A 12,129-nucleotide genomic window follows, 5' to 3' on the forward strand; every position below is an offset into this window, starting at 1 on the left:
AGTATATGACTTAAACAGTATTTTAAACCTATTTATGAGTATTTAAAAAAAGTATTAATCTAATTGTGCTTTGGTTTATTTAATGCATGAAAAATGTTGCTCATGCGTAGTATTGTTGTGGAGGATTAAAACTGAATTGTTAGCTTTGGGTATTCCCCAGACACTTTCTAATCTCTATGAGTGTTCTAAGCTTGATCTAATGCTTGACAAGCAGTTCCAGGTGCAAGTGTTTACCTCAGCCAATCTAGAAGGTCACAACCATAGCTTCTGGTATCAAATGACGTGCAACATGATAGAAGATACCATTTCATCAAATGCATGCCTTTAATTTTCTTTTTCTTTAACTGTGACTATTGAACACATTGGTAATGTTTTGACATTTCTTTTCCTAGCAATTTTAAGACAACAAACTTTTTATTTTATTTTTTATTTCATAGGGCAGAACTAAAATGACGAGGGTTACGTGAGGGGGATGCAGTACACGCAGTGCAGCAGGCCTGTCTGGGAAGTTGAGGATAGATCACATCGCTAATGCTTTCCCGTGGCATGGGTACTATTTCTACATCAGCATAGCTCATTGCAGTCACAGTCAGTTCAGCTGCAACCAGACCATTAAAGAGCAAGTTGCTTCAAATGTCATTTTGTTGATTTGTTTCACCTTTCCTTTGTATTGTTATGACTGCAATCATTTAGAGTGATAATGGGATCCTGTTTCTCTATATCTGTCTTTGCCTGACTTTGAATTTGCTTTAACCTTTGTACCTCCAGATAGAAAGATGTAATGTTAATTCAACAACAGATAAAAACAAATGAAAAAATGAGAAATCTTGAATTATTGTGTTAACTGGGATTATACACCTGGCTTTTAATTTTACACTAAAGCTTCATAATACAAGAGTGTATTCTTTTTCAATGCGTTTTGCAACACTGTCGCAACTTTATTATCCATTTAATTCTACATGGCAAATATAGTGACATACTTGTCTTTAGCATTTAATAAAGCTTTTGAAACCATAGAAATTCACCTCAAAGCCCCTATTCTTGAGTATATGGATGTTAATACCAAATATGATTACTGTATATTCGGTTAGAGACGTGCCAATATAGTGCAGTGTGAAGACAAATGAAAGTATAGTAATATGTGATTACTATGAAGGAGTTTGATTAAGACATTTAAATATGTTTTTAAATAGATACAGATAGACAGCCAGCCCATAAATCAAAGCAGCTAATTTTTATAGGCAATTTTCAAAATGCTTCCTTTTGCCATTTATCAATAGCCAGGCTTTGAAAGGTGGGGTTAAAAAGTTAACCTCAGTGGCATTTGCCAAGTGGGCATCTACATGTATAATAAGTAAAGTGCTAGTATTAAATTCTCATAAGTTTGACCATACTTTTAACCTTTCTGCATATGTCTATAACAGGAAATGCTTACGTGACATATATGAAAAAACAAAACTTGATTCAAGCATGAACCATCAGGGGGTAGAAGAAATCTAAATTCTGTGCACTGCCTTAGTTAGGGTGGGATAAATGTTGGTATTAAAACAAAACTTCCCAATGCCACCCAATTGCTTGGTATTAAAAACAAATCCAAGCGTTGTACAAAGGCGATTTTGTGGCTTTTCTAACATGGTGCCTTGTTTGAAGGTGTGCCATTTTAGCGTGGTATAAAAACACATTCATGCAGGTCCTTTTTTGAAGACAGCTTTGAAGTTACAGCATGCTTAAAAAACAGTAACACAACATGCAAAATAAATAAAATGGGCATTATACACATTGACACAAAAACTGTCAAGAAAATACATAAATTTGTGTGCTTTTTATTGCATTTTAATCATTAAAAGAGACAGTAATCAAATACACAGTAAAATGTATCTAATCCTACATTTCTAAATATTGGTATTCTGTATCACCATTATTTTGGGGTCTTGACTAAATCCATATTGAAATTAATGGTGTGATACCCTCTACAATCCAGAACTTTTCTTTTATGGAATCCAGCATGATTTGTCAAATCTTGTCTGTCTAAAGCCAATATAATTCTGACAGTCTAGCATCATGTCATGTGATTTATAATATTGCGTAATTACGCACACGTCCTGTGGGTGTGGTACATCGGCAGTAAAACATTTTACATAATGGAGAGTATAATTAAAATTAATACAATCCTTAAATTGCAGGGTATACCTGGACAGTACTTCAAACAGTTTGTCATTCTTATTTTTGTAGGTACTGCACAGTATTAGATTCTACAGTACCTCTATAAACCACCTTATAAAATTTAGGCTTTTCCATGGTTACACTGTGCATTTGCCATACCATGGTTTCCCATGCTTTTTTAAATATGCTTTACCATACCTCAATATATCTCACAATGCTTGCCTACTTTATGCTTTACTATGCTTTATTACACTTTGCTATGCTTTACTATGGTCAACTTCTATAAGGGCCAGCACACAGTATTATTCAGCACACTTTTCTGGTCTCGTGATGCTTATGCACTGGATGCTACAAATTCTGTAATACATTTTACTAAAGCGCTCTGTTTTTAAGCAGTTCTGTATGAAAAATTTTTCATATAAACATATTTAGCTGAGATATTAATTGTTAGTGATAGCTTTTTGACCTAGTATCACGCTGTATATATAGTCATTTTTAGTAGACAATATGCCGTTATCTTGCATTCTTAAAAAATGTCAGCGTTTAATAACCATGTAAGAAAATCTAAAACAGTAGTTATGAAATAATAGCTAAGACAGCTGTGCTCACAATGTAATCTAGTGTTGCACATAGGCAATCATTTATAACACCGCAACCTTACAGAAGGATAGCAAAACCAAGTCGTATTAATATCTGAGAAAAGTTAACATTAACCATATTGTTTGTATGAAATGTATGTAAATATGTCAGGAAAGCTTAACAAAGCTATCATTTCACAGATAAGAATGTACAGTAAAAATTTGATTGGGGTTGCCATGGTGCTTGTAATAAACTCTTAGCAGTAAGCAGGCCATTATGCAACCTTAACTCAAATGTCTATGATTGATTCAATTTATAATATGAAATTCAGTTAGTTACACCAATTTTAATAAATTGTGGCATGTAATATAAATTTTGGGGCAATTTTTTAACTTAATGGACACTTTAATGTTTAATAACTGTTACTAATTATCTGGGCAACATGTTAACCTGTGTTTTATTATAGTGGCTATTAGTTACTATTCTGTTAGTGTACCTGTTGATTACTTACAAATTTCATGACTGCATGTGCATTTGTTAGGTAGTATGGATAAGGTATTAGGGACTCTCAACTGGGTCGATGTTATATTAGTGAAATATGTGTAAACACTTTTAAAAATAGACAACAATGTCGGGCTTGGTGCCCAACCACCATAATCCAAAAATCACGTGTCCCAAATGCTTTTTAATATTAGCTCTGTAAGTGTTTTCATGTAGAAAGTTAGCAATTATTATTATTATTATTATTATTATTATTATTATTATTATTATTATTTACAGTTGAAACACATTTAGTGTCAAAAAGCACAAACAAATACCATGTGGGTCAATTTGAAACCTTGGCCTTTGTTAGCTTAATGCCGTTTAGACTTTGATTTAGGCAAAATCCCTGAATTGTCTGTTTTACAAAACATTACATATTTTATCACAAACCTTTCTGACAATATATGAATATAGTTGCATTACCATTGCCTTTTCATTATAAGCATACATTTTACAAATTGATTAGAATATTGCACATTACAATGACACAATGCAGTTATTTTAAATAAAGGACAGTAAATACAAACATTGTAGCTTGCTTAGCTCTGCATACCTATAGAAAATATAATGATGAAGACAAAACTTTGTGTAGTTATATTTGTACAGATATGGAGGTTTTATAATTGTAACTGTATATAAGCTTTATTTTCTATTTTTACTTTGTACTCATCATACACTATCTTTACCATCATGTTAGTAACATACACCACATAGTGAAGCCCTTAGACTTTGTTTTACCCTTCAGTTAGCACTGTTTCTAATCCAAAGCAAAACAAGTGCTTGGTGAGCTACTGTTTTGCTACAATATATAAGTTTATATTTAGTAGAGATACTTTGTTATTATATCTATCACAAGCATGCATGTGTTAATTAAGCAGCACATATTCCACGATGGCTCAAATATGTGGTGCACATAACCAACGGGGTGATAAAGTGATGGTGCTTGTTATAAATACAAAATTATGCATGATCCATATAATTTGTACAGTATGTTGAATATGAAAAACACCCCCAAAAAGTATTGATAATTTGCTATGATCAAGTTACCAAATGGTCCTTTAGTTAGTTTTCTTTTAATAATTATATATATATATATATATATATATATATATATATATATATATATACACACACACACACACATATATATATATATATATATATATATATATATATATATATATATATATATTTTTTTTTTTTTTTTTTAAACAGCACCTTTTGATAGCAACTATTGAAGCAAGAAAAGTGTATTCTATAGAATATGATCTAAATAACACCACTGGGGCATGCCATGCTGTAAAACTTGTGTATTTGTGGCTCAGATTTATCAAAGTCTTTTATCCAAAAAGCAATTTGCACAATCATTTGAATGGAAACCTACAAACAAACAAATAATGTAGGCACTCAAAATTCCCAAAACTTGGTCCAATTTGCACGTGGATTGAAGACCTTGGTACATCTGTACCCCTGTATCTCAATAATTTTTGTGTTTCATAATTTCTTTGAAAATGATTCACTATGTTTGTCCCCCTGACAATACATCCAGCAAACAGAAAATATGTAAAGAGCAAAACAAGCAACAAAATCATAACGACACATGGTTACCAGAAATGCGACAAACAGAAGGAAATAAAGCACCTCCTTACTAATGTGGCGTAAAATCAATGTCTCGCTATTCCACCAAGACAGGCAAGCTGAGTCTATAATTTCTGCTTTTTCAGCTGTGGGCCAACTTTCACTTGAAGGTTCGTCCGTATTTTCTAAAAGTTCATGGTGATCATTCAGGGCCTCAATTTCTACTTCAGTTTCATCCTCTTCATCTACAGCCTCACTAATTGAGATGAATGGCCTAAGTAATTTCTGCTGGTGGCCTTCATGATGTCTTTTGTTAACAAATTGTGTAATGGTGTTGTGCCTTCCCCTTCTTTTGCTGATGATGTTTTTCGTTGTATCACTCATTTTGACGTCTGCTGTTTCTGTAGTAATCTTCTTTTCACTGACTTGTTGGACAGGCATTTCTTCACTTGGTTAATTTGTTATTGCAATTTGACTGCATTCCCCTTTATTGCCAGGTAATGAATAATGGTGACCTGCGTAGATGTCTTCTTCTATATGAGTACTTGTGTTGTCTGACGACACTTTTACTATCAGACCTGAAAGTGAAGATTCAGGTCTTATTGTTGTATAAAAAGAATTAGACTCTTCTCGAGTGCCTGCATTATGCTTATTAAAAATTAAAGCCTTATTTTCAACATATGTTTCCTGAATGCTTGTTATGTACTGCACAGCTTTAGATTTACTTGTAATGCTGTCTGGTTCAGTGTCTAGTGCAATGTTCTCATCACTATACAGGTCTAAAATGGACTCCTTTCTAGCGTTTGCCTGCTGCATTATATCTTGTTGAGGTTCTGTCTGGGTATATCCTTGTTGAGATGCTTTGGTTATATCTTCTTGGCAGACTGCTTCTTTTTCCTGTGGAGGTTCTGTACTTGCTTTTTCGTGTGTCTTATTTGCAGATATTGACTCACTTTCATGCTTATTTGATAGCTCATCTACCTGAGCTCCATGAGTAGAAACAACCATGATTCTGGGTATTAGGTGCTTTTTGTCTAGACCACTCTCACTTACCTTTATATCATATGACCATTCTTTTTTAATATTTTCTTGTATGGTCTCCTTACTTTCTTTCTCTTTACTGCAACTTGCTAAATTATCTGAACCCAATAGATCTTCCAGGAAACTATTGCTTATATTTTCAGTATCCAGCCTGACCTCCTTCTTTATTACTTCTTGGCTTGTAGCACTGCTAGTTTTTTTCACTTCATGAAAACCAGTTCCTATGTCTTTCCAAACTTCCTCATTTGAAGCACCCATAACTATATCATCTTTGACATTATATTCATAGGAAGTTACACTGTCTTTACTTAAATTTGATTTGCTTTTAAATGGATCTTTGGCTTCCGGACATGAATCTTTTTCAGATGCGTGATCTAAACTACATTTATGGTAGTGTGTGGCAATTGCTGGCAGCTTTATTTCAGATGTCTCCTTCAATATATTTGCATCCTGCTCTACTTCTGCTATGAACAATATCTCCAACATCTCATGCTCAGTGGTTCTTCTAAACATCTTGTCTCCTAGCAAGATGTTCTTTTCTTGTTCAAGTTCAACAGGAGCATCTTCCCTGTATTCATCTTCTTTTGAAGGCAAGACATCTTCTGGCTTTGATTCAGCTTCTTGTGAACACTGCCAACTTTGTACTTTGGAAGTTTGAGAAAATGTTTCTAGAGATTCTGAGTTTCTATTATCTCTGGTACTTGTTTGGTTCTCATCACATGTTGGAGAAGGAATGGGGCCTTTTTCACAAATTTGTGGAATGCCTATTTTGTGGTCACTAGCCTTGATGTCTGGCTTTTCTTCACTATGAATCTGGCATGCCTTGGTTTTCTTAAATAAGAGATCATGTATGTGGGAGTTATGGTTTTTTGAAGCTGATGAATTGGTTCCCATTTTGCTTTGATTCATTGGTGTTGGGTTTTGGTTCTGATCCATCTGAAAAGGTTAAATTAAAATGAGTCACAAATGTTGGTCAAGTCTAACACTTTGACAGCAAGTTTAGGGTCATGTACCTCAAATTGCTGTAATATGGATAAGATAAACCTTAAAATGTTTGAATGTATTGCACTATTCAGTTATAAACTCAAATATGAACATAAGAGGGTCCTATTAGCTATGTGAAGCTTCATTGATATATTTGGTCAGTATTTTTTCTGTTATCTTAAATTATAGCTCATAAAATAATTCCATACATTTTAACTGTTTTGCACTTCCATTTGACATTTAGGTCTTTTATGTGCAGTTTTTAAATAAGCTATTACATTTTAAATTGACACTTCAATGGTCATCAACAATATGCAGTGATCCTAATTGGAAGTTACAAGTACTATATAACATTTTCAGATTTGATGTACCTGAGATTGTAACTGTTCCTTATAATCACCCTCAAGCTGTGTGGTGTCTCCATGGGGTGCTTCTTGGTTTGGAGATAGGTTTTCGATTGTTTCATTGACAACCACTTGTGTTTTACTTTTAGATATGTCTGAAAAATAAAAGATTGTATGAGGGAGTTGCTTATAATGTTATATGCAGTCTGTACAATATTACCTGTGAATCAATAATTACCTGGAGTTCCTGGTTGAACCAGTGTGTCATCAAGCGCCGTGGCATTTCCTTTACTACAAAATTAAAGCACCAACATATTAAAACTCACTGCTGAAAATATGCCAAAATAAATACATTCAGATTTTTAAAAATGCCAAACAACAACACATAATTACAAATTGTTATAAAACTACTCAATAAAACAATGAAACACTAACAGAGACATTTGATTTTGGAAGCCTTACGAGTGAAAGGCTTTGAGAATATACACTATTCTCTATAAATATATAACACTTTCCAATTAATTAGAAAGCTGCCAAAAATGGCACTTTAAAACCCTTGCCAACTTTTATTGTGTATTGTGTTAAAAGAAAAAGAAAATAATTAATTTCAATAACTAAATACAAGTCCAGGTTGTCCATGAAAATAGAGACATTTCCTTAGAGACTGGTTATAACTCGTGTCATGAGGCAATCTAGAAATTAAACCACATTTTAAACATTTAAGGTCTCCTCACAGAAGTATGGGAAGACAATTTCAGTGGATATATATTTTTTGTTTATACACAAATGCAACCAGCTTTAATGGCCCTTAGGTCTGTTAAAGCAGGGTCTTAATATCTAATCCAAAAATTATTGCTACCTAAGACATAATTGACACTGCAAAAACAGAGATACATTGCTTTTAGGTTTTTAATTTTGAATGAATCCTCACCTGTTAATTGTCTTTAAACAGCTTTTTATATTTTTATCAGTGTTTTCCTCTTGTGTTTTCGTTGTTACCTCTGGCATTTCTTTTTTGTGACAGAAAAGCACATAATTTAATCCATTGTTGTTTGCCCAGAATGTACCAACTGAAGTTTCGTAACGTATACAAAACTCCACTTTGCCTCCATCTTTTTGATATGGAGGCACTAATGAAATCTTAAAAGAAAACTGGTCAGTCTCCCCATCACTGGAGCCAGGCACGTACTGTGCCATCAAGTCATAGTAACTGCTCCAGGCATCTAAAGTCATACGAACATAAACCAACTTTTCAAAACACACATTAAAAACCCGGATAATTCCCGTCATTGCTGTCAGACCTCCAGGAACAAACTCAAAGGATTCCAGTTCTACCTTTTGTTCATAAAGTTTTTGCATGAGCTCATCGTGAGAGGAGGGCACCACAAAAACAGAGGAAAGAAAATATTCCTCACTTCTGGGGACTTCATCCTCAAATATATCAGTGAATGATGTAGTTGGTACAGCCCAGCTATCAAACTCTTTAACACAGACAAGATTCAGACCAAAAGCATCCGCAAAGGAAACTTTTCTTGTAATTACAGGAGGGCCTTCTGCCTCTGAATCGTCTGAAGATGAAGAACTCCTTCTTCTTGGAATGGGTGAAGACTTTGGCTTAATTTTACTTTCATCTTCAACTTCATCTTCATCCCAGGAGTTACTTGCAGTAACTTCCAAGAACTTAGAGGCACCAAATCGTCTTGGTTCTCCAGTGGACTCCATTGGGCTGCCTGTAATAAACTGAAGGAGAGCCGTGTCTCTTCTGGCAGCTGATATTTGAGACACAGTGTTTCAAAACACGGATTTAGGTTACAGTTGACATTGTAAAGAGATCCATACCTATAAATAGTAGTAAAAGCCTGTGAACTATGTCTGCCTGCTCTCTTAGGGTTTTGAGTCTTCTAGTATAAATATACTTTTAAACTTTCAGTGTCCACTGCATTGATTTTTTGTTCTTAGTATCAAATTGAAAAAATGATGTGTTGTTTTATAAGTTAATTTAACACTTTTATCATTGTTCGTGCATCTTAGATGTATTATGAGTCACCAAAAGGCTTGATAAATCTATGTAAAATTATCTTATAGTATTTGGGCTATAGCCAAGCTCATGACTTAAATTTGCTCTCTGTATCAGTCTAATCTCTTCCCACTGTTATCTAATCACAATAATTTCTTCATTAATCATGACAATTCAAAGGAGAACATGAGGAGTGTTTTGCAAAAAATTTTGTAAAGAAAAACATTGCATCATCAAAAGTGTTTGTCTTGTGATTTGACTATATAATATATTAATTCTATATTTGTATTTTGTACCATGACTTGTTAGTATAGGCAGACCAGTTTTTTTTGTTGCAGGTGTTGACACAGCAGGGTATAAATGTAAGTTGCAGAAAACTCCCAAAACTCAGCAAGACTCTTAAAATGATCCTGAAAATCCATGGCTTGCTTTGGGGGCTGAGTTTTACTTTGAAGAAACTGAAACTTAAAAAGATAGTACAATGAGCAGAGAAACTATTGCTGAAAACAGAGGATCTACACACATCAGTGAAAATGAAGAGCATTCTGTTGACATCCAAACTGAATCAAACCAAAAAAATATGGATGTTCTTATAAAACCATCTCTTTCATACATTGCACTAATTGCAAAAGCGATTATTTCGTCCACCACAAAAAAACTTAACTTAGCATCCATTTATAAAGACATTGAAGATCGTTATCCCTATTACAGGAACCATGGTCAAGGATGGAGGAACAGTGTACGACATAACTTATCCCTGAATGACTGTTTTATCAAAGTAGGCAGATGTGAAAATGGAAAAGGAAACTATTGGGGTATCCACTCTGCCAACCTTAACAATTTTCTCCATGGTGACTTCAGGCAACATAGAAAAGCGAAGAAGAGGAGGCATCAAAAAGACCTTGAGGGTCCTTGTGATGTGAACTGCTTCAATCCAGTTGAAAGTTGTCCTCAATGTTCTATATCACAAGCATTCCTCAATAGGACATATTCATACATTACTGAGCCTATGTGGAGATTGAACTATGATGATCCTGCTGCACATAAATACTGCTATGAAAGTCAGTCCCAGAAAGCATGCATTTTCGAGATCACTGAAGGAAAGTATACATACAAACCTGTCTGCAGCTTCTTGGAGCACTACAGGATTCCACATACATATCATATTCCTCTCCAGACAACATATAAACCACAATATTCACCCTATTTTTTCAAGGATGAAGTTTATTCAAATTTTTGCAGTTTATCGTGTAATCTAAGTCTACACCATTGAACACCTGTGTAATTTATTTTAATTTTTAATATTCGTTTTTTTTTTTTTTTTTATGGTGAACAAGCAGTCAATGTGCTTCAATCAGGAAAAGATTGTCACAGTTTTTCTGCTGAAAGTTCAATAAACTTTATCTGTAATTCTTTTTGTTTGTTAGAAACATGGTTAGGTTGAATTAGCAAAAGTAAATTAAAGCTTCTTGATCTAGGTTATACCTATACAGTATGCAAAACATCATGCATATTAAGACAGGTGTAGGTCCAGAACCTCTCAAATTGTTATGTGACTGATAAAGAGAGGATAGGCTGGAATATATTTTGCAATGTATTTGACAAAGGGATCAAACTTTACAACTTATTTAACATAAAAACAGCAATATGGCTGATGACAGCTCTCTTTTAAAGACATGAAAGTCTGGAACATCATGGCTATGCAATCACAGAACAGAATCCTGTTATGCTTCCCTTAACAATAATAGATTATCATCCTGCAGTTCCTGAGTTGTGGCTGCTGTCCTAATACCACCCTGATCACCTTCAGGGAATGCCCAATGGCAGACAGATTTGAGTGCCATCTCTTTCATAGGCCTGCACAGCTTCCAGTCCCAACTGGTGCCACTTCACTTCTCAGCATTAACTGTAGAAAGTGATGGACCTGAGGCCGTCTTTCGGCTGCTTGTGTTTGCTTGCTGCATAAACACTTATAAAGATGACCTTCTCTGGTACTTACACAGTAATGTGTTATATGGGCATCTGTACATACTGTGCCTTGGAACACCCATTGTTAATCTTTATTGCTGGGATATTTCAGCTCTGTACATGTAGAGTTGTATTGGTATCATGCTGCTAGCGGCACTCTCCTCTACTTCAGCAGAATAAAAAAAAAAAGTTTTTCAATTCAGACTAAGTTATCCATTTTCAAACTGGGCATCTCTGTGCAGATGGTAGTTCAGGCTATAAGTGACCCAAGTTGTGGCGCCATCTATTGGTGAAGAGGAGAAACATTGAGAAGAGGACTAAACAGCTCTCATAGTTTCAGACTATTATGTGTGTACTTTTAACTGGGGCATATATTAGGATTTTGGGGTAAACAACTTCTATCTGTTCAACTGAAATCCAGAGGTAGTGTATTTTACAACAAACAAAAGCTTCAAATGTTTCAGTAATATACAGAGAATGTATATTGGTTTAATAGTGTAGCTAAATTTAATAAACATGCTTTTAAAATGATATACAGTAGAATAAATGTAATGTCCTTACATGTTAGGATTTTCTTACACAAGCAACTTTGCTAAATTCTGACTACCTGTCCTGAGCAGAGTGGGGAGATATCACTGATGGTTATTGTGCTTTTGTGTTGTCCTCCAAGAAAAGTATTTAATATTTTGACTAGTGTGTCCTACATCTTTATTTTGTGTGAGAAGACAGCATTGTAAACTGAAGGATGCATTTGGAGAAGTTAATACAGTTACTTCTTAAAATAGAGAGACACAGGGAGTGACTGGTGAAAGGTAAGACACAAATGGTGGCACTATAAGTATACAGAATGTACCTTTTCAGAAATAATTTGTATTATTAAAAAAAAGTTAAATCTGATAGCTATGACAAAGG

The 12,129-nt window shown here is 34.3% G+C and overlaps 1 protein-coding gene across 1 annotated transcript; it reads right to left on the reverse strand.

Annotated features, from left to right (window-relative positions):
* Positions 1-4,498: 4,498 nt before the first annotated feature.
* LOC121318151 (protein phosphatase 1 regulatory subunit 3A-like) lies at positions 4,499-8,954 on the reverse strand. Its single transcript, XM_041254520.1, has 4 exons — positions 8,164-8,954; positions 7,471-7,523; positions 7,260-7,387; positions 4,499-6,840 (listed from the first exon to the last, which is right to left on the reverse strand). Exons 1-4 carry the CDS (start codon positions 8,952-8,954, stop codon positions 5,317-5,319), a joined length of 2,496 nt encoding a protein of 831 aa, XP_041110454.1. The 3' UTR covers positions 4,499-5,316.
* Positions 8,955-12,129: the final 3,175 nt, after the last annotated feature.

This window comes from Polyodon spathula, chromosome 7, assembly GCF_017654505.1.
Source record: "Polyodon spathula isolate WHYD16114869_AA chromosome 7, ASM1765450v1, whole genome shotgun sequence".
NCBI lineage: Eukaryota > Metazoa > Chordata > Actinopteri > Acipenseriformes > Polyodontidae > Polyodon > Polyodon spathula.

What these genes read in the sequence shown, in the direction of transcription:
- LOC121318151 (XM_041254520.1), bottom strand. Translation starts at nt 8,954, where the DNA reads ATGGAGTCCACTGGAGAACCAAGACGATTTGGTGCCTCTAAGTTCTTG. An exon ending in GGTTCAACCAGGAACTCCAG is followed by an intron (nt 7,388 to 7,470) that starts GTAATTATTGAT and finishes TTTATTTTTCAG; the next exon opens with ACATATCTAAAAGTAAAACA. An exon ending in AGGAACAGTTACAATCTCAG is followed by an intron (nt 6,841 to 7,259) that starts GTACATCAAATC and finishes TAACCTTTTCAG; the next exon opens with ATGGATCAGAACCAAAACCC.